Genomic DNA, 24,444 nt, shown 5'->3' with positions numbered 1-24,444 from the left:
GAATGCCATCTAGTGCATCCCAATCAACTGGGCATGAGAAGCATCCTGAGTACAAACAAGGTTGAACTGTAAGTGAAAGTGTCTTGTATACTGTAAAACAATGGGTATGAGGCTCAGTTACATTTGGGCATCTCTCATCTTGGTCTCTCTTGGGTATGCCTGATTTTCACCCCCATGGCCATAGAGACTTTTCAGGAACCCATCACTTCATGTGTGATTATCACAGCCCAGCACAGCTGGCCTCTTGGACCTTCTGCCTCTCACAAGGCCAGACTTCCCTGCACAGTGTTGCCTCATTAACCTTGAGAAAAATTGTCTGTGCAATCCTTCCTTGTTAAAATTTCAGGGATTACTTATGTGTTAGCTGAAAGTGGAAGCAATTTGAGACACTAGATAAAGAGGGGATAAGTAGCCCTTCTTGGAATTTAACTCTAAAATATTCCCCAAGGTTATACTTGGGAATCACTTTCTCTTTTTCACCATTTCTTTCATAGAACATGTTGTTTGGGGAAAGGTGGGGTGGGGACTTATGTCAACAGGCACAGAGTTTCACTTTTACAGAATGAAAAAAGTCCTCCAGTTGGATGAGGCAATGGCAGCATGACATTACATGGTTAACACCATTGAACAGCACACTTCAGATGGCTAAGATGGTAACTTTTCTGGGTATTTTATAACAAAAAAAAAAATGTTGAAAAAGTTAATACATGAGAAAAAAAGAACACATTATTCCTGCTCTGCTAAGTAATGGGTCAGAAAATCAGTACAACACTGGCCCATTTCTCACCAAATCTCCCCCCAAATTGCTGATTGTGTTCATGACTCCTATGGCTTTGCTTAGAGCCTCTGCTATGAGACTTCTGTCCTCTGTCACCTTCATTGCCAACCTTTACTTGGGGCTTTCCCCTGGAGCACAGCTTTCTCTCGCTCTTTGTTGAAACCAGCTTCACGCTCCCTCCCACACAGAGTCTTTCTGACCTGGTGTCCTCCTCCTCCACACTAGCAAGAGACAAAATGCTGATGGGTACAGACGACATTCTTGCCATTTTCTCTCTACTGTTAAACTGAGCTGCTTCTCACAAGCTTATTATTGGCCACTGATGTTTGCTTTTCTGTGAAATGTCTATTCATTCATTTTTCCCCTTTTTCTACTAGGATGTTAGTCTTTTTTGCTTCTTTAAAGAAGTCACATATGTTATAGACAACATTCTTACCACATAAATTATACTCATCCAAATATTTGAAGACCTTTGCTTTTCTTCCTTTTTACATCTTGAAAAACTATTCTCAGCCTGGTGCAATGACTCACACCTGTAATCTCAGTGGCTCAGGAGGCTGAGGCAGGAGGATTACAAGTTCAAAGCCAGTCTCAGCAACCGCAAGGTGCTAAGCAACTCAGTGAGACCCTGTCTCTGAATAAAATAAATAATACAGCTGGGATGTGGCTCAGTGGTCAAGTTCAATTCCTAGTACCACCCCCACAAAAAAAAAAAAACTATTCTCACACCTTCCTTTCTCTGCATAAATCTAATTCATTCAAATAATTTCATTCTCCTTTTGAAAAGGCTGTTTGGATTCTAATTGGAATTACAGGGAGTTTTTAAAATCAGAAATATTTCCAAAGTTATAATAAACACTATACATTTGTAAAATTTACTATTTGATCACATTGTTATTGACTCTGCAAATGTCACCTTTTTTCCACTGAAAGTTTTAATTTTGATGCAATTAATGTGTCTATCTTTTATAGCTTCTGGATCTCTGGTCATAATCATGTTGCCCATGTTGTATAAAGAATATCCTGAATTTTCAGGTAAGATTTTAAAATCATTTTATTGTTCATAAAATAATTAATAATAATGTTTATTGTACTGTTAATAAAATAATCCACCTGACATTCAGCTTTGTATGTGGTCCAAGAGTCAGGTCCAATAATGTTTTCACCATGACAGTCAGTTATGTCAGCACCACTATTACCTAATCTTTTTCCACTGACTTGAGTCGACACTGTTGTCATATATTAAATTCTTATACATACTGGGGTCTACCTCAGGATTCTAGTCTATCCTTCTGATTATTTTACCTCTCCATATACCAATCCATACTGATTTAATTTCAATGATCCTCCTATTATCTTATGGTAACTCATAATTTAAGTTCCTGTTCACTGATCTTTGTCTTCGTACCTTTAAAGGCTTTTCTCAGGCAATTCTTTTCCATGAAAGCATTCAGATCATTTTATCCATATTTAAAAAAGACCCTGCTGGATTCTAATTGAAAGCAAATGACATTTATATGATAATTCTGGAAGAATTAAAATTTTTATCTATTAATACTGTCAACCAATGTGGTTCAGTGGTGGAGAGCTTGCCTAGCATATGTGAAGCACTGGGTTCAATCCTCTGGACCACAAATAAATAAATAAATGAAATAAAGGTTAAAAAAAAGATGGTCAACCAAAAACATGTCATGTCTCTATACACTTGCAGATCTTATTTTATGCTCTTCAATAAAATTCCAAAGTTTCCTTCATTTTCATTACCCCTTTGTTAATTTGTGATTAAAGCATCTGAAAATTGTGAAAATTAGTATTTTTATTACTAAGTTAAAACCTGTGTGTGTGTGTGTGTGTGTGTGAGAGAGAGAGAGAGAGAGAGAGAGAGAGAGAGAGAGAGAGAGTCAGAGAATGTATGTGTGTACGCATAAGACAGAAATACAATTATTTGCTACAACTGTTGCTGATTTCTGGAAATTCTGGGAAATGTGACAACACAGCCAAACCAAATAGGTTTAGATTTGAGCTGGAAGGTAGAGTGGAAACTTTATTTTATGCTTAAAATTAGATTTAATTTTTTTCTTTACTGAAATCTGTGATTATTGCAATACTATCTGAAAAGTTTCAGAAATATGATCCCTGTTTATTCTTGCAATTAAAGATATTATCTAAAATGAAATATTTTCCAGTGCTCCTAGAAACAAAATATCTGAATAAAGTCATTGTGGGATCATCACTCCAGAGTCTTACTTGACTAGAAAGTTTAGACGCTTCCACCGCATGTTCAAAATCTGGTCTTCCAATTACAGCAGGCTCTTTATTCATTATTCCTTGCCCTTTCTTGTATTCTGCCTAAAAGTAATAAGAAAATATTAAATAAATCTACTTGATAATGATGAATTACATTAACATAGTCAATAAAATATAATATACCCTCAGCCCATTAAAATATATTCCTCATAACACAAATACTAAAATAGAGACTGCTGAAGTCAGAATTTATTGTATTGTATAATTAAATAAACTCAGCTTTTAGCAGTAAAATAATTATTAACTTTGAGACTAAGTGTCCAGCTACCATCACTTACAAATACTGAAAAAAAAAAATACATAAGGAGAAATTTCTGGATAGAGATCCTGCATTCTTCTATAGATAGCATTTATGGTTTTGTTTTTCGCAGAAACTGATCTGACGATGTTTGATTCACATGCAGCTGAATTTAGTAATTACTGATTGTGAAGGTACACTAAGGTTATTCCAACATTCAGTTCAGGTTCAATCATCATTTTAAGCAGAATTTTTGGTCTTTGAAGTCAGATGATATTAACCAAGAAGGGTATCTTAGAGGAGATAAGAAACAGCTTTGCCATGTGAGAAACATGCAAATGTGTTGATGAAAGAGAATCTGCACAATTAACAGCAACAGGATGGGACGAGGCCAAGAGAAGTTCCTTGGAACAGGGTGAGGTGAGAGATTATACTGGACCAGAAGACTGACAACCCTGACTTTTAGGGTGAGACATTTGGACATGATCTTATCCCCACATAGTACATAACCAACTCTAAAAGCATGACAGTCATAGTCAAGTCTAATTTGGGCAGTTTCTGCATATACCCAAATAATTTACATAATCAAATGGATAATTCAGGGGAAAACATTGAGATGTCACTAATCCAGATTGATTAATTACACTAATTAAATTAACCATCCAAATACCAAAGCTGTGCTTTGTCTCTTGCAAAAATAAAAAGCGTTTCAGTACAAGATTTAAAAAGATGAATTACATTGCTTATGATCTTGGAGATCTGAGTTGCCTTCTTGATATCCGGTCTGTCAAGCTCCGCAGTATATGTGTGGGTGTCCTGCGCATCTTTCCTATAAGAAATCTGATCAAAGGGACAGTTTTGATTGAAAAGAAAAAAGGAAAAAAAGCTACTAACCTTCATGTCTATAACATTATTTGTCCTTGTCATAATAGCTAAGAAAATGTACTAGCCTTGAGTTGCTTTTCTTTATGTTTTTATGCACAACGTTCATTTGCATAGACATATTAATTCTTCACACTATGTCTTACGAACATTAACATATTTGAAACAAAAATAAATATATATTTGAAATTGATTTATATTACCTAAGAAATAGAAAGCTAAGAACAGGGCACAAACCTGTCTTAAAGGATTTTCACAGATACCTTTCTATTAGCATGTGTGTAGGTATGGATGCTCTATTCATATACAGAATGTAGTTAGCAATCACTTCAACTTGCTTACCACACACTTTCAAGCTCAGGGGAAGCCGGGAAAGTCCCAGCAAATGAAGACTAAAAGTCACTTCCTTTGGGGAGGGCAGGTGCTGAGGCTTTGTTACTCTCCAGCTTTTACCGTCTCAGCTACACCCTTCTCTCGTTTTCTCTTTTTTGTGTGTGTCGGGGGTAACAGGGGTTGAACTCAGGGACACTCAGCCACTGAGCCACATCCCCAGTTCGATTTTGTATTTTAGAGACAGGGTCTCACTGAGTTGCTTAGCACCTGCTGTTGCTGAGGCTGGTTTTGAACTCACAATCTTCCTGCCTCAGCCTCACAAGCCACTAGGATTACAGGCATGCAACACATGCCCAGCTTCATCTTCTACTATTTTTGCTTTCTCTTTTGAACATTAAATATCATTGTACTTTTTATTTCTGGAGTATCGCCATCAATTATATTTTTTGGTCATATAACTAATGCAAGTCCTTTTTCAAATAACACCATACCACTTCACAAGTCAGGCAGATAGATTATCCTAGTCCCAATTCTTCCTTCTCACCCATTATAATACTGTTGCCATTCATTTTACTTATCCATAAGCTCTAGTCACTGAATTGCCCTTCTAGAATTTTCCAAATTGGACTCTTCAAATGCTCATTCCGAGGAGACCCAGACATGATTATCAATAGTTTTACCATCCAATACATATCATTCTGATAGCTTGATCCACTCAAAATAAGAATTATTACATAAAAGAATATTCTTCCTCTGAATGTTACGCATGTTAGACATAATCGAGCCCAAGTACAGAAAGTAGAAATTTAAAGAGAAAAATGTATACATTTTGCCAAATGTAAAATACTTTAGTCATGTTCTTTTATGTTAACTAGGCTAACACATAGAAGGAGAGACCAGAATCACATTGCTATAATGTCTGATGGTCAACCTCTCACTGTCCACTTTCCAAATTCTTGACTTGTCATGAGCCAAAGCAACTGCCAGATGTGGTTCTGTATGGCATTTCACCAGGGCTGGTTGACTTGTCTACTATAATATATTCTATCAGAGTCAAAATGCAAAGCATGCCAAAATGGTCATTTTTAAAACCCATCTTTATTTTTTCAGAGCACAAAAAGGTAGAAAACTGAAACGAACCATTGGACACCTTAAAAATAATTACATTTTATACAAGGATTTCTAACATTGCCTATAAACTTTCTGCAACAGCACCATCTAAGCTACTTATAAATTATTTAGATTCCTGAAGTCCATCCACAATCCTCTGGAATACAATTTTGGTAAATCAAGCCTAGGAATCTGATTTTAATGAATTCCCTAGTTGATCACTATGAACCAGTGTTCTAGATAATATTAATGTATCTTGTTATTTTCTTTTCAACCTAGCAGATTTAAAACACTCCCACTTCCTTATTTCTTCCAAAAATAATTATCGTGTGTGGGACATGATAATTCATTAATACTTCAACAGATTCCTCTTGCATTATTTTATTTCAATGAAATATTTAGGTACAGTTCTTCTATTTACCCTTTGAAAGCTTATACTTGCTCACTACCCTTACCTTACTTTTTAAATTGCATTTACAATCGTGAATCTGACATGCACATAGCACTTAAGCACAATCAGTATTAAGTTCCTCAGTATTTATACTTCATAGGCTTTGTGTTAGCAAGTAATTTCTAGGTTTTGTGCATACAGGTAGTAAAAGAAACACAAAAATAAGCTGGTGACTGAGTTATACTGTCGGGTGAATTTTAAATCTTCAGGGATTTTTAAATAGACCAATTTCATTGGCTTCACAAAGCAACATGCTCATCCACAAATGATAGCAACTCAACCTCAGCCTACAGGGAGTTAAAACACAAGCTGTGTAAACAAAAACCAGCTCTCAGGTGAAAACAAACCAAAATTATTACCCACCTCCAGGACTGTTTCTAAGTCACTCCGTTCATTTGAAAACCACCAGGGGAGGGGGGATGTCTTTTTGTTTAGAAAAGAATGAGAGTAAAAATGGAAACCCTCACTTTTTGAAAAGAACTGCAACCTTTCAGAAATCCCAGCTTTACATGGGTTACCTAATTATATGCTGTTCAGCCTAATGACTGCGTGAAGAGAGGTGAACGGCACAAAGGCGGCAGGAGCAGGACTCTGAATAGGGCCCCATCATCCATGTAAATTGCAAATTAGAGGCCAGCATATGTGACTCAAAACAAATATTAAGATTGACATGAGCTGTACATTCAAACAAGAGAACACCACAGAGCCACACAGGAGAAAAGCGCAGGAGCTGATCGCAAGTCAGATCTTCCAGAACACTACTGCTTAGGGATATTCCACAGGAGAGGGGGCTTATGTCTGTGGACAGGCGAGAGAAGCAAGCTCCTGGTTTCACTCTTGCAAGGACGTCTGAACATGCGTGGTATGGCAACACGGTTTCCTGAGTAGATGACTCATGTTCCTGTAGCTCGATCACCCTTAGCTTTAAGGAAACTCATTTGACATTCCTCACTTTTTCTGCAGTATGGATTTGTTCCATTCTGGCATGGCATCAGTACTCAGGAAGAGTCAAAAGGTCATGCAACAGAAGAAGAGCTTGGTGGTCAAAGTGTGTGTGCAGGCATGCACACTTGCATGTGTGTGCCTCTGTATTTCCCAAATTGATTTGATCTAATGCTAACCATATTGGAACAGTGAATTGGACACCATTCTTCATTCTTCTCATGACAACATGGCAATCTACATAATACTGTTTCTAGTAAGAAGAGAGAAAGGAAGAGATTCTTGAAAATCATTAACCCAGAATGGGTATAAGCTTGACAGTCAATGATTATTTTATGTTATTTCCTTCAATGTTTTGTTCCTGCTATGTTCTCAGAGCACAGGAGAGAACAAAGAAGGAAGAGAAGGAAAAAGGAAGAAAAAAGGAGCAAGAAGATAGCAGGTAGAGAAGGTGAGGAGGAAGAGAAATCAATGATATTAAAAGTGGTCTCCATTTTAGACTCTTCAGTATGCATATGAAGGACTCACTTACTTCTGTGGATTTTCTTTTCAAATGTCCATAAGGTCTGTTCAACTGAGTTCCCTTCTTACTTTTCTATTTCAAGTGTGTTCTTAATCTTTTAACTATCGATTCTTAATAATGAACATTAGAAGCATTTGAGTACCTCCCTGAAGGAAACAACTGGAATTTGAATGGGTACTGCAGTGATCTTACAAAAATGACTTCAGGAAAAATAATATCTCAACCATACTTCAAACCCCCCTAGGAGAAGATGGCATATTCTTCCATTTCTCTAATTCTTTTATTATATATCTCAGTGAAGTCTCATCATTTTCTTCTATAGGTCCTGCACAAGGCAAAATAGTAATTACCATATGAAGATCACTGTTATATATTTATCTTACAGTCAAGATGATCAGCTTTATCTTTTTCACAGTATGTAAAAACATATAATTTCATCTGCAAATGATGATTCTGGTCTCTTCCATGGGGACACAACATTATTATTTTAAATGCCTGATTACTTCCTTTTGCCTTTTAACTGAATTTAACAGAATTTCTTTGTCCTTTTCCACATATCTGAGCCATTTTCCTAAATTATTCCTTTTTGGGTAGATATGATTCATTTTTTTCCCCTAGAACTTTTTATTTGGAAACTGTACCTCCCTCACTCCAGGTGACGAGGAGGGGACCTCAACCTGCCTTTCTGTAGACAGAGGTGGCCACATGTCCTGGGCTGTCCAATCAGGTTCCATGTCCACTTAGAAACCATGATTTTAAAAGACACACATATCCCAAGCAGGACCAGAGTCATCCAATGGATTCAAGGCTGAGTTGACACACACTTTCCTCAGGAATCAGCTGGTCTGAGGATGATTTAAGCTTGGAAGCAGTGACTATCATCTTGAATCCTCACAGACAGTGTGTGAAAGAAACATCACACAGCAGCAAGCAGAGTGAGATATGGGACAGAGGAGGGTTTCTGGTGACACTGTGACGGCTCTGGAACCAGTTGTGCCTGGAGGTAGCCCCATTTCATTTCCTAATTACAGTTTGCCCTCAATATCCCTGGCTTCCACATTTAGGACTCAACCAACCATGGATTGAAGAAATTCAAAAAAGAAAGTTGTATCTATACTGAACATGTACAGACTGTCTTTGTATCATCATTCCCTAAACAATACAGTATAATGACTGTTTACATGGCTTTTATATTGTTTTAGGTATTACAAGTAATCTATAGTTGATTTTTAATATACAGGAAGATATGCACAGATTACATGCAAATACTACACCATGACTTGAGCATGCCCAGATTTTTAGTATCCATAGAGGTCCTTGGATCAATCTCCTGAGGATACCAAGGCACAACTGTATATAAACCAATAAATATTTCTTTTACTCCAACTAACTTTAGATTCCTGTCGGTAACTCTAGAGAGATCCATTTCCTGTTTTTTGGCAGCAACAGATCTGTTCTTTTCTTTACCTCCAACACAGAATTGTATTCCATTAAATGTTGTCTTTGAATTTCTTTCTTATCTCACTATGTTCACCTTTGCCCTTGTATTTTCACATCACTTCATGGTCTTTGAATCTACTTCTGCTTCATAACAGCCACATCTTACCACTTTTTTTTTTTTTTGTGTGGTACTGGGGATCGAACTCAGGGCTTTGTGCTTGCGAGACAAGCACTCTACCAGCTGAGCTATCTCCCCAGCCCTAACAGCCACATCTTTTGCATGCTTCCTTCATTCCTGCAGCGTGGTCCACACATGTTAGGCACTGTTCTGTATCCTCTTTGTGCATTAATTCGTTAAACTCTAAACCCGCCCGTTGTGCTAAGTTATCTGTACTCAAATGGGCTCTGCCAAAGCTCCCTTCCCAGGCTGAAGCTACATCCCTCAGCATCCCCTTCCTTAGAGGATTAGACTTGGCCAATAAACAGAACTCCTATGAGATTTTGAAAGTGGAACAGATGCCTTTACTCTTCAGGTACAGCCAGACATATGTGTGTGACCCAAGGATTCACAGTGACCTTCCAGCCGGCTTCCTACTTTTATAACACAGTGATTTGAGACTCCCTGGTAGGTGAGTTAATAAACCACACAGAAGCAAAACCTCCACAGACAATCCATGAAGTGAAAGTGAAGCCCTTGTAGAAGAGAAGACTGGGTGCTGGGGAACGGCAGCCTCCCTGGAAGCCACAGACAGACAGACAGACAGACACGTGGAGGGCTGAGCACTGTACAAGCAGGAAAGCCTTGAGGGAATGAGATCCAGCTGGGCCAGGACCAATCCCTCCACTGCTCTGGGGAAGGTTAAAATGATTCTTGGTGAGAAGAAACTAGAACAGAAGTGACCAGTGTAACCTGTGTAGACTCACAATCTTGAAGCCCAGGTTCAATCATTCTCAAGAAAATCTTTAAATCTTTTATCATCATTATAACATATATCACATTAGAGAGAGCCCTCCAGGGACACAAGACTCTCATCTTTCTCTCTCTCTCTCTCTCTCTCTCTCTCTCTCTCTCTTTTTTTTTTTTTTTTGTTGTTGTTGTTTATTTGTTTGTTTGTTTTTGTTCTTTTGTGGGTTTTTTTATTTTTTGTTTTTTTGTTTTTTGTTTTTTTTTGTGGTGCTGGGAATTGAACGCAGGGCCTTGCACATTTTAGACAAGGGCCCTACCTCTGAGCTATGCCCAGCCCCTCGAAATTCTTTTATGAAACTTACTTAAATGTTATTTTCTACAAGAGAGTATGAACCTTTTTAAATATAAATCTTGTTTTCTATAAAACAATATAAACTTTTCAAAAATAAGTGAACATACAATTTGATATTACTGAACAAACAAAACATTTTTAATTGTCTAAAAGAGGGAATAAAATCGGCTACATGTAAAACAATGGATTATTATTATTGTCATTTTATATGTCATATGTCATTTTATAGTTGTTATACATTTTCTTATTCATGACTTAATTTTACCAACAACACAATCTCATGAAGGGAGCAGAAGAGGTATTACTAATGATTTTGGCTTAGAGATGAACAAGAACACTGATATATGTATTTTAAATACTGAATCCATAGGCACTGTTACTGTAAGTCACACTGAGGAACCACACAGAGCTATAATTGTTTTTCTAGTATTATTTTACTGATTTATCTTTAAGCCTTTTCACTTTCTGATGAAACAGAAATTTGTCTACTGATAAGGTTTTATTAATTTTAAGACAGTACATAGATCATTCTTGAAAAGAACATTAAGTCTTGTTTCCTATGCTGAATAATTCTTTTTAATACATGTTGAATTGATTACCAATACAGTGTTTGGGCAAAGTTTACTATTCCAATTGCATTGCAAATCAGTATAAACCATACTACTTATAAAACTTAAAATGGTAATTTTTGTTGGACCTTCTTGAGAACTACTGGACTTCGTGCCTCTGATAAGATGGATGAGAACTAATAATGTAACTGAGGTTTTCATTACAAGCCCATCTTCAGGGGAAAGTCACAGAACAGAATACCTCCAGTCTCTCTCATTACATTAGAAAAATTTGGCAGGGTTACATCCCTTAAGATACAAAAGGATTTAGATTGGCGGTTTTTAATCAATTTTTAATTATAGTATCAACAAGATACGTTTAGGAACTTTTTGAATACACCCTCTGACTGAAACACTTCTCAATATTAATTTCATATTGATTTAGCCCTTTTATAAACCAATTCTCTTTTAATTATTTCAAATGAATGATGACATCACCCTAAACTCTCAAATCACCCTTTAAAAACTGGAGGAGGACCAAGTAGGCCTAATATTTTATTGAGTGGTTCTTCTGCCGAGTCCTTTACATATATTATTTAATACTTGCCAGCCCTGGGAGATAGGTGTCCATGTCTCCATTTTACAGAGGAGAAAATAGAGACACAGACATATTAAGTAACTTGTCCCAGGTCATCCAGAGGACATGTGGCAAAGCCAGCATTTTAAGCATGGTCTAACGCCAGTTTTTTTGCCTCATATATGCTAGTGTAGAGTATATTCTAATAATTTTCCCCCTTTTTATGATCATTAAATCTTAAAGTGATACAAGAGATCCCTGCCCCCAGGATACTTTTCCCCTTGGCATTCTCAATTATTCAGAGGTGAGAATTCAGTTCATAAATAAACCTCTTTCCCATCCTCTTCTGCTCATTTACATCACTGAAGGTGTAAGGGAGAAAAAGAATCTGAAGAAAAATCACTCCTCTTGACCACTAATGACCATTTTAATAAAAGATATGACCAGAAAGAAGGCAAAAATTAACTTGTTCTGAGTGGCAGTGATTCCGGTTTGTTGGTTCTCAACAGAACTTAGGAAGCTGACTTGATTTTGGTGCCACCATAAACCAGGTAAGCCAAGGTGTTGACTTTCATTGTTTCGGGGTTAATTGTATTCACAACTGATGGTACATTTTTATTTGAAATTAAGTCACTCACTTATAGCCAGAGTGTAAAGTGAAAATCCATGTCACAAAACAGCAATTAATTCTACTAGTCAATTCTCTGCCATAAGTTTCTTCAGGCTGATGTTTTATGGGAGAGAGAGTTTTGTCTTTTATGGAGATTCAGTGGATCTGCCCACTGAACCGGGAGATGTTCACACTAGCTCTCTTTGCAGCTTTTAAGATCAATCCTTAAATTTCATATTGAAGGGACAACAAATGTATTACTCCAAGTGGCTTGGCTCTGGAGGAATAGCAACTACTTCACGGGTAGAATACAAATATCATTCTCACTTTAAATCTAAGTAAATAGTCTTAAACACTTTCCAAATCCTATTATATGTACAAACTTTGCATGCAAAGGTTGAGCCGAGTTGGCAGAGGAGTGTAAGTAAACACATCCTTCTCCCATGAGCACACACTGTTGAATGGAGGAGAAAAGGGCTTCATTCTCTATTCCCTCAATCAAAGACCTTTTAAAAGAAAAGGCAGAGTTAAAATAATAAGCCCAGTTCTATGACAAGGAACTTCTGTATTTGAATTACATTGAATTATAGAGTAAGAAAAGTCCTCCTAGGGATCCATGTAACACCAGTCGTCACCCTAGGACACCAGCCCACCTTCCATCTTTGATCTTTTATATGAATTCAAGGTCTCTTCCACAACAAAATAGTGAGAACTCAGGTGATTCGGTTATTCTTTCCTGCAGTGCATCTGAATTCAGATGATGTCTTAAGATGTTACTCATTTTTAAAACTTCATTTAAAATATCGACTAATCACCAGTGACCTTTAAGAGGGAGATAGCAAGGTACAGCAGAAAGAGCGAATTCCAGAGTTTGATTCCCAATTCTTATTTCCTTCATCTACGAAATGGGAATCAGTACAGGGTTCTTGTAAAAAATGGAAATGATCAAAGTCTTGGCACAGAGCCTGGTGCATGGCTGAGCTGAGTAAGTAGTAGTTATGATTATTATAGTCATTCTGTAAGCAAACAGTTCTTATAAAGCCTCTCCTTAAAATAATAGCCCTGATAATAACTGCAGACATGCAGCTTCTTCATCTCCTGTCAGGTCTAAAGCATCTTAGAGAAAGGCTTTGGTATCAGCATATGTTTATACATGTGGGTTAGTATGTTAAATTCCTCTCTGGTTTTTACTTAAACATTGACCTAATGCAATTTAATATCAAATAGCTCTTGCCATACTGCAGAGAGATACTCTGTATCTCTGGGCCCTGGAGGCACAGAGTCAGCAAAGCTGCTTCAATAGGACTGAGTGACAGACTCTTTTTGAGATAACAAAGATAGATCAGGAACTTTTCCAAGAAAGGGTGTTTCTTAATCTAACTAGGACAGGCACCTTACCTTAACTGATTCTAATCCATCAAGAACCTGACCAGCAGTTCATACATGCCTTTTGGAGAAAAGAGAATTCATGATACAACAAGTTTCTGCTACAAATTTCAGGAACAAATTATTCTTCTAGGATACTAGGACAGTAGTGGTATTAAACAAATGTATGCAAGCCTTCATGGGCCTGGGAACTTATAACCAAAGAAGAAATTTTCTACAAACTAACTTTCTTCCTCTTTGTTCTGCTGCTAAGTCAATCATTAGGCAGCTGTTGCTTCAACATTTCATATCTGTTGGTTCTTAAGTTTAATAATAATTTGATCCCCAACAAGCAGTTCAAAAGAAAGAGTAGTGGCATACAATCCAGCTAGTGCTCATGGGTGATTCTTCCATGGGTTGCTGACGCTCTTTCCTGCAGCATTTCTGTGACTAGACTGGAAACCCTGGGCTTCCACATCAAGTCAAGGACGCTTTAGAAATGTTATGACCCAATTGTCTTCTTCAAGCAAAATTTCTAATGTCTGAAAATACATGACAATGTAGAGGCATTCTACAAGGTTTAAATGACTACCTTAAGAATAATTCAAATGTACCTCTTAATGATAAACCATAAAGTCCTTTTTGGAATAGAAGTGTTATAATATTTAAATCTCAACTAAATAATCACAATTTGTAATGTGGGTCAACTACAATTTTCCAGAAAACGGTGAGAGATGAGCTTGCTTACATTACTCTGGTGCTTATTGACCTCCATGGCGTGTCTGAGTTCAGGTGGCTCCTTCATGTGGGCATAATCTGAGACTCCTTTGGCAGCATCATGCTTCTGCTTGTAGGCAACCTTTAAAAGCACAAAAAACAATTAGTTCCATTTAGAGGTAGCCAAGGCCTAGCATGCACAAGGCTGGGGTTAGATCCCCAGCACCACCAAAAAATCAATAAATAAAATTTTTAAAAATCCTACAGTAGTATATAAAATTCTTAACTGTTCAATTCCACTGTTTTATAAGGATTTTATATATTTAAATACCACCAATAACAGATAAATTTGCCTGAGCCTCTGTAACAAGATAATATATATAATGCTTTCATCTCAGGGCTTTAGTTAAGATTTCTAATTCTAACTCGTCATTTATTTCAAAACAACCTTAAAGCAATGATGAAATTCACCATTCTGTTCCTCTAGCTTAAATCTCACCTCTAGTTTTGGTAAATCTTCCACATCTGAGAGCTTTCACAGTTATAAATGTTCAAGGTTTAAATCTTGAGAAAACAACTGAGCAGGTAGGGGGAAATTATGGAATATGTAAAAGTGAGTTGCTTATTTTTATATGAATGGTTCTTATTTTATGTAGACACAGCCATAATATAGTAGAAACCTCATTAAATGACCAAAACTTTATGAGAAAATATAATATGCAGATGAAATTCTCAGGTTTGTCAAGCCTCGTTCTCCATCAGGGATCTGAACATCATACCAATTCCATTCATTACCAATCACCTGGTTCAGTTTTCTCCATAGTGGGGTGAAGGCGGGGGTGTAAGGAAGATTTTTTAAAAAATATCATCGACTAATATCTGCTCTGTGAATGAATAAATTAATGAATAACCATGAGTGAAAATAAACCAACAGATGAAGAAAGGAATAGCAAAATTAATTTTAAAGTATATTAAGGGTTTAATAATAAACGTGGGTTGAGTGGAGTAGGAATTATGAGGCACCAAAAAAATAAATAAATAAACAGCAACCTAAAAAGAAAAACTAGAACAGTCATTGCCAACAACAAAATAAGGTCTGGTTTTCAGTGACAAAGAATATAGTTAAACTTAAGAATTCTTTGCCAATCTGAGTTCCTTGAGAGGTGGGTCTATATCTTACACATCTTTTAATATCCTGTGCCTATCACAGTAAATGACACAGAGTAGAAATGCAATAAATATATAGTGAATGGTTGAATAAATGAGTTTATTCAACATTCTCATAACCCTACACTCCTCGTGGGCTTTCATAGACAGAATTAAACACCCATTTAACTTAGATAATACACTTATTTAAAGGATTAGAGTGATAATTATAAAATTAATTTTTACAAATAAAATCATTGACTCTTACCATCCTCCTCTCCCCTGCAAAACCTCCTCTCTGGCTCCCCACTTCATTTTTCTTTAAAAACATCTACTGAAAAAGAACTCAACCTGGGACATCAAGTCTCTGAATTTTAAAAGCTCTGGCTGAAACCTCTTCCTTTATTCAAACCCCATCTCTCTCCCCAGAGTTGGATTTATCCAGTCACAGAGGAAAAAGCCTCGTTCACAACAGGGAATTTCCAGTGGGAAGGCAACTAGCCATTGATGACTTCTGCTCTTCCAGACAGTCTGCATGGATTAAAGGGTTGAACCCCTGATCGTCCAAGAAGCCCTCTTGAATCCAAATCCCAATTTATCCATCTCATTCCCACAGCAGCCTGACTTAATCCTATTTAGAATTACTTAATTTAATCCAGGTTATCCTCCTCTACTTGCCAAATGCTATTAATGCGTTCACATGTCATGACAGCTTCCTTTTGACAGCTATGTTGAGATTCCTGTCAATTAATGCACTTAAGTCTCATTCAGTCCTACGAAGCCAGCTTCCCACATTCAGTCCTGTGTGTTTGGTTGATTACCAGGACTCAATCGCAGTCCCTATGTTGCTCCAGGTATAATACATCTTGTTACAATCTGTCCATCAATTTACGCCATCAAGATATCTAATTCTGATGAATATATCTTTACATTTTCACCAATTACTTATGTTAAACAGGAAACCTCTTAAGGACCTCCAATGCAGGGTAAGAAGGTCCATTACCTCAGTTCTAGTACATATTACATTATAACTCTGAGGACAGGAAGGGGGAGTAGTTTAATGGATGTTCAAGTCTAAAAGGCAAGGAAAAACTTCTGTTGAGATTTGTTTCTTCCTCTTAAATAAGAAGAGGTAACATACGCCAATCTCCTTTTTGAAGGACGGCTGGTATATTCTGTATTTTAGACTGATGATCATGCTTGCGACCTTATAAACAAAACCAATACAGCTGATCATTTTGTGAGTTATCATAGATACGGTTGACTCATCAAGCACAATTTTAAAAAGCACTCTTTCTTAAAAAGGCTACGTAATTTTCTACTTGCAGCTTTAAAATAGTCTTTTCATTTATAGCTGCCACTAAGTACCACTTTAGAATTAAGACTGAATCAAACTGGAGGCAGCTGAACTTTAATTTATCATATTAATTTTCTGCCTTAAAATAGCTAATGGGAAATTATGTCAAGCTAATAAATTTTCTGACAAATTTGATTTTTTTAGGATCTGTCATTATTATGTGGTATTTCCCTACATTAAAACTGTTTTCTTCATGCTTTGAGAACTTAGATTGCTATGGTACTGGACACCCAAAGAGTGGGAAGAACTAGGAATAGCCTTCTATACTTTATATATAAATGTTTATATAAGCAATGTATACATTTTTCATATATTTTATCTCCTAGACTTTTATATCCCACATATACATGTATGTATATATGTCTGACTTCTAATACTTTGTAAGTACTATATAGGTAAATGTGCTTTCAATACCATATCATTGATACCTCTGAACTCTGGAAACACGACTCCATAAATACTACTGAAAAAAACCATAAATTCCCATAAAACTTCTCAGTTAGGGTGCCTGAGCAGTCTGTATTGCTTCTCTGATAAGGAATTATTTAGCTTTTTCCTGAAATAGCCTTGCAGAGAAAGATCCCATCACTTCAAGTCACAGTCCATTCCATTTCCAGGTTCCTTTGGGATCTTCGTTTATAAATTTTTCTAATGGGGAACAGCTAATAAAATGGTATCCTGAAAACTTCACAACTCTCTCTTTTTTTTGCAGGGGGGTGGGTACCAGGGATTGAACTCAGGGACACTCAACTCTGAGCCACATCCCCAGCCCTATTTTGTATTTTATTTAGAGACAGGGTCTCACTGAGTTGCTTAGTGCCTCACTTTTGCTGAGGCTGACTTTAACTTGAGATCCTCCTGCCTTAGCCTCCCAAGCCACTGGGATTACAGGCATGCATATGACATAGCTCACAACTCTTTTTTAAAGGTGCTTCTTCCTAACAGTCATTTTCTAAAGGAAGCATAAATCTAACTGTTATGATTTGGATATGAGGTATCCCCCAAAAAGCTCATGCATTAGTTAATGCAGTAATGTTCAGAGGTGAAATGATGACAGCTGTAACCTCACGGATGGATCAACCCATTTTTTGGATTAATAATCTGAATGGATAACTGTAGGCAGGCGAGGGTGTAACTTGAGGAAGGAGGTCACCGGGGGTGTGGTCCTGGGGATTATACATTGCCCTGGTTCCTCACACTTGCCCTCTCTGCTTCCTGGCTATCATGACCTGACAGCTTCCCTCCGCCATTCCATTCCGCCATGATGATCTGCCTCACCTCAACCCCAGAGTGATGAAGTGGTCAACCATGAATGTGAATCTGTGAGTGAAAACAAACTTTCCTCCTTTAAGGTGTTCTTATCAGGTATTTGATCACAAACAGCAAATACACTAGCTGAATTTTTTTACTCTACATTGAATTTAAGCATTAGAAAGACTGTTTGTTTTTGATAATAATTCAATAGTTTGTCAACAACAGTTTGTCAAGAACTTTCATTAGAACTCAGCCATTGAAGATTAGAATTCATCTAATATTCTAAATTAGGTTACCACAACTCTGAAACTTTTTGGACACAGTAGAAGAAGAGTTGTTTAATTATCACAAACACTTGCAAATACCTCTGATTGCCAGGTAAACTTGGAGAATAACTGTTTTTTTAGAATAACTATTTTAACAGTAATAAAATTGATGCAGGTAAATCTAAACACACCTTATTCAGAACCAAGGTATTTTTTTACTAACAAGTTCCACGACTAATCACAACACAAAGCACTGCTAATTAAGAGTGCATCCATATCTTCCCCAGCCATCTCTACTCCATCACAGGAAGGCACATGGTAACAATGTGCATGATAACCTATTCCACCAAAAGCAATACGATAGGCCCCAAATATCAAAATGGATTATTTTTTCATGTTAAAATCCACAAAGCAATATTTGTTTTCTATACACATATTTCTGCCATTAACAAGTGAGAGGAGAGCTGGGCACAGAGGCACACACCTATAATCCAAGCTATTGGGAAAGGTGTGGAGAGGACAGAGGATTGCAAGTTCCAGCCCAGCCCGAGCATCTTGGTGAGACTCTGTCTCAAAACAAAATAAAAAGGGCTTGGGATGTAGCTCAGTGGTAGAGCCCTTTCCTTAGCATGCTTAAGGTTCTAGGTCCAATCCCCAGCATGGAAAAAAAAAAAAAAAGAAAGGAAGAAAGGAAGAAAGGAAGAAAGGAAGAAAGGAAGAAAGGAAGAAAGAAAGAAAGAAAGAAAGAAAGAAAGAAAGAAAGAAAGAAAGAAAGAAAGAGAAAGAAAGAAAGAAAGAAAGAAAGAAAGAAAGAAAGAAAAGTAAAAGTAAAAGGACGCAAATATCTGAAAATGTTACTTTCCCAAGTAAATATAAAAATAGATTTTTAATTTTTTCTTTTTTTATTGAGTGATTGTTGCTTATCTTCTATCGAGTGTTATAATTATGTGCTTTATAAAGTAGCCCATGTTATCAGCAAGTAGCTAGGTGACCAGATGTTGGCAGGAAAAACAAAGGGCACATTAGTCATGGTCAGTCAGGCAGAACCTCCACATCATATATTTTTAGCTTAGCTAAATCTCAGCTTATCTCAGCTGTTAGCTTCCTGCCAAGTTGGGTTCACAAAGGATGTTTAAATTTGTAATAATGAAACATTTAAAGATGTTCTGCAAAGGGTAGCAATCCTTAGTATTTTTCAAGACTATTTTAAAATCAAAATTAATATTCAGACTATTTTATAATTGCCAAGGTATCCTCTACTTAAAAGTAAAATAATTCTGGAGAAGGAACTTGCTTAATAAGAAAAAGAGAAAGAGAAGTAGTAGGAAAGATGTGGAATAGTGTGTGGTTAAGAACGCAGACTCTGGAGCCAGACCACCCATGCTTGTATGCTGGCTCTACCATTTGCTGGCTGTGTTACCTTTGGCACGTTACTTAAACTCTCTGTGCTCTGCTTTCCACATCTCCAAAATGGGGATACTTCCTGGGTTTGTTGTGAGGATTAAATGACCTAAATACATATGAAATGCATGAAATAGCACTTGACGTATCATTACACGCCTACATTTACTATTAATACTAATTAGAAGTACTAATGCCTAAGGTATGGCATGAAGAATATCAACTATGCAAAAGGAAGCATATCCTTTAGATGGAAATCAATAAATTCCACAATACCGAAGAGCCCCTATGTGCCCGGAGTAGAGCAGGGGACAGGACAGATGAGGGTCTCACGTAACTTAGCAAGTAACAGATTAATAAAGAAAAAAAAAATCAGATTGCACCATGAATAAAACCAAACAGTGAGTCAGAAAACAGCAAAGTATTCTACCATGAAATTCTGTTTTAAGAAATGCAAGAGATTAAATGCATTTTAAAATGCCTTATATCTCAAGGTACTATACAGGAAAAAATTACCCCTACACTCCTGTGGATTCAAAAATGAGTTTACATGATGACAGTTCTTAAGTTTGCTGCAACCTGGAATCACTAAAATAGCTACTTCCACCTGATGGAGGCTCTGGCTGGTAGCCTGACTTATCCTAAATGAAAAGAACGAAGCACACATCAGGAAATTCAGGAACCAGTTGTCTAACAGGTGGAGCATGGACCTGTGGGTCTCAAATTCAACTGCTATCTCTTTATGTGACTTTTTTTTTTTTTTGGTGCTGGGGATCGAACCCAGGGCTTTGTGCTTGCGAGGCAAGCACTGTACCGACTGAGCTATCTCCCCAGCCCTTTACGTGACTTTTAACAAGCTCTTAAGATGTTCTCCACCTAGGGATCATATGTTAAGTCAGAATCATTCGACAGGTGCTATAAGAATTTCATTTTTAAAATGGTACAGAGGCACACATCTGTAATCCCAGCTTCTTGGGAGGCTGAGGCAGGAGGATAGCAAGTTCAAGACCAGCCTGGGCAACTTAGCAAGACCTAGTCTCAAAATTTTTAAGAAGTGTGGGTGGGGGTTGCTGTGGGGATGGCTTGACTAGTATGCATGAGGTCCTGAGTTCAATCCCCAGTATTGTGCAACAAACCAGAATTATTTCAGTTTTGTAAACTGTCAGAATTAGATTAAAATTGGCCCTATAAAGAGCAATGAATGAGACTCAAAAAAAAAAAAAAAATCCCAGCATGCTGTGCCTGACATAAACTTGCATGTCCCTTTCACTGTCTGCCACTGGACTACAGACGGCACATGATCCAGCTGTTTCCATTCAGTGTTTAATACCCAGAGTAAACAACTCTTCCTAAAATGTCAAATCACTTAAAAGAGATTATATGTTTGATCTACCCCATTACATAACAATTTGTAGAAAACACACCTCGCTCTGAAGCTGGGAAACTTCTCTCGCAAAGACACTGTCAATGGTGGCGGGCATCTGCTTATAAAGAGAGTTGGAAAGGTTGACCTTCACAGTGCCTCTGTATTTTGCCTAGAGGAAATAAAAAGAAAATTAAAGTCCCTCTCCCATTTTTTTTCTTTTTTACTGTGAATAGTAAAAGAAAACTTTCTGTAGAAACCACACTGATTTAACAACCTGCAGGTTTAATCTTAAACTTGCATTTGAATTTGAAATACCAGATCTGACAAATGTACCCTGAAGAGATAGAAAGATTTCCAATTTGTGAGAAAACTTTAAATGAGATGTGAGAATGTAGAAACTCTTCTTCTATTGACGCCCATGCACTTTTCTAAAACTAAATCTACTTGTATGTATTGACAGATTCATAGGTTTGATCAGTGAAGAAAGAATCTGAGAACAATGAGGCAATTTGTTTGAAAATACAAATCTTTAAAATTTACTATCAGGTTTCCAAAGGTGAAGAATAGTGACTACGAGAGTCTGGGAAGGGGGAACAGGGTGATGCTGGTAGTCTGGGTAGCAGGTACCGAAGCTCAATTAGCTAGAAGTATTTCTCTGTTGCCCACATGCTGATTCACAATAAGGGGAGGTGGGTAGGGAAGAATGGAAGTACTTTAGATCAGACAAAGGAGAATGGAAGGAAAGGAAGGGGAATAGGTATAGGAAAGACAGTAGAATGAAAGGAACATCACTATCCTATATGCAGATATGATCACATGACCAAAGTAATTATACATCATGTACAAGCGGAAGAATGAGAAGTTATACTTTGTATATGTACAATGTCAAAATATATTCTACTATCATGTATAACTAATTAGAACTGAAAAAAAAAAAAAATCTCTGTTCCACAGCACCAAACAGTGACCAGTTTACAAGAACATATTATATATTTTAGTGACCCCCCAGAAGAGCAGGAAGACTCCAAATGCAAAGTAATGATAAGGAGATGGAAACATTAATTACCCTGATTTGATCAGCACATCTTGTGGACGTGTATTGAAACATCACACTGTCCCCCATAAATATGTACAATTATTACAAATTAATCAGAAACTTAAAATTTAAGGAGATGGTTAACGACCCTGATTTGATCCTTACACACTGTATACATATCTCAAATTATCACAATGCATCCTACAAATTTGTACAATTAAGATAATAATTATTATTTTTTCATGCATTCTTTTGTCTGGGCTTCTCAGCCTCCCCAGGGGGCCACAGTGGGTGGGGGCAGGAGGGGAGCTTGTCTGCTCAGGCGCCTCCCCACCTCCAGTCTGCACTGGCTCTGAGGGAGCTCAATCATTACTGGAAAAGACAAACACTCATTCACCACTTGCTCTTGGGAAAATTAGGTTCAAGGGAACACAATAGATCACCCACTTGCAATTTTTTGCTCTGCAGTTAACTCCTTCAGGAAAATCAATCAAACACAAGTTGAGAACACCAAGAATTTCTCTGCACAGGAGAAATAACACAGCTGATACAAATAAACAAAACTGTGTTCTTTCATACTCTGGGGGTGAGTCCTTGCTGTTCCTCCCCCCTCAGAGCCTGATTTGGGTGTTGATTTATTGAGCACCTACGTCGTCTGAGCCTTTTGTCTCCACAACTCTGGATGTTGACAATAAGAAAAGAAAATGTGCTGATTTTCTCCAAATCATTTCAGGTTAGCAGATAATAAGCTAAGAACCCCAAGTTGATCTTTTGCCAATGTAACTTTCAGAACACTAGAGGTCAGTCATTTACAACACTATTTTAACGGATCCCTTCAAGTTTATCTATTTGCACACTATAGTGATGCCTCAACACAGAAATGATTGTCAACATTGTGCTTTACCGTGCAAGATAAACTGCAGTTCCAAATGCTCTCTGAAAGACTACATGATTTTTCAGCTGGAAAATGCATATAGCATACTTCTCACTCTGTGGCTTCATAATAGACATTTCTGTTGAGCTCAATTTTATCCCACTCAAAAATAGCTTAAATTAAATTTACTTGTCAGAGATACTGTGGCTTATGAAATCATCTGTTAAAGTATGCTTATTTCCAAAATAATATTCAATGGTTTACCTCTAACACATTCATTAGGAAATTAATAGTTTGGAATTTTAAAGATAGATTATTTTCCTAGTGCTTTCTATTTGTCAAATGCAAATATTCCTTTTCAAGAGAATACTATATAAAAAAGAAAGGGGCAGAGTTGAAATATAGACATACAGTATATAATAAAATGTATTGACAAAAGGGAGCAAAATATCTCAATTCATGAGTTAATATTGTTCATAGAACTAGATAATAATCTAGATATCACCAACATTCAGTGGTGCCTTCAAAACTATTCTCAAACTTTAATGCAGACATGCAGACTTTTTATCTATATAAATAGAAAAACACGAGTCATTTTGAAAGTTTTTGAGAACTTACCTCTGAAATAAAAGCACCAATATTTTTAACATGGGTTAGCATGGGAGTGTCAGGCACAAATGTACATTTGTCCTTAGACTTTTTATACTCTTCTTTATAATGGATCTAGAAAAGGAGAAGAATATGCATAAGAAAAGAAAGAAGAAAAATCATTGTAGTGACCTTTTTAGAACAGAGAATGGAGGTGATCAAGTCCATTTTCTGAAGTAAATAATCAAGTGTGGAATGATCCTCAAAATAAGCCAAGTTGAATAAATGGAGATCCAACCCAGAAGGGCAAAGGCCGTGAGGAGGGACGGTACTTTGAATGAGCAAGGATCCAGTTACCCTTAAGGAGTAACACTAAGAACAATGGGCCACAGAGGATGGGTCTGGCTTCCCCAGCATGATTATCAAAAGGTCCATTTTATTGCCACAAGTGTCCTAGTTTGTTGTCATTTTGAAGCCACTGACCTTGACAAGTAAGTCTATGGTCAAACAGAAACATCTGCCCACCTCAAGACAAGTAGTCTTCAGAACAGGCACAGTATGTAAAAAGTAAGAGACAGAAATTAAACAAATAGAGGTTTAATGCTAGTAATGCCACCCATACAGGCTGGAAGGAAGGAACAGGGCTCAGGCTGTGGGCATGATGGGCTTCCTGTTACTAATTAATTCCCCCCAATCAAACTTTCCCAATTTATGAGCACCCTTTACCTCCTCGTCCCTCTCCTCCCTCTACAACAAGAGCAGAATCTGTCCAGAAAGCTTGCCAAGTGGTAGAGATCATTCTAGAATGCCCCCTTGCTCAGAGCAGGCAGATCAGCCAAGGAAAGCCCCAAAAGGTTTAGCTCAGCATGTTCATTTCTTCACTCAAATTCACCAGCAAAATGAACCACTCCCTTCTCCTTGGGAAGAAGCCAGGAACACAAGAAGCCCAAAAGAAGTCTGGAACCTCAAGGACCTAAACTGTCAACCCACCGTCACACTAATTGGTGCCCTAATGAAAACTGGGAAGAAAAAACCATGCCAAGAGGATGGAGGCAATTTGCTGAAAGTTATATCTC

General features: G+C 37.2%; 1 protein-coding gene across 1 annotated transcript in view; it reads right to left on the bottom strand.

Moving 5' to 3' along the window:
* The window catches only part of Nebl (nebulette), a 124,698-nt gene that overhangs the window by 77,333 nt on the left and 22,921 nt on the right, over positions 1-24,444 (bottom strand). Inside the window, 5 exon segments of the mRNA XM_047521769.1 lie at positions 3,026-3,127; positions 4,062-4,163; positions 14,112-14,222; positions 20,929-21,039; positions 23,399-23,503. Coding sequence (XP_047377725.1) covers positions 3,026-3,127; positions 4,062-4,163; positions 14,112-14,222; positions 20,929-21,039; positions 23,399-23,503 — 531 coding nt within the window.

Source organism: Sciurus carolinensis, chromosome 12 (genome assembly GCF_902686445.1).
Source record: "Sciurus carolinensis chromosome 12, mSciCar1.2, whole genome shotgun sequence".
Lineage (NCBI taxonomy): Eukaryota > Metazoa > Chordata > Mammalia > Rodentia > Sciuridae > Sciurus > Sciurus carolinensis.
Note: the sequence above shows the minus strand (reverse complement) of the source record. Positions and strands in the feature narration are given on the sequence as shown.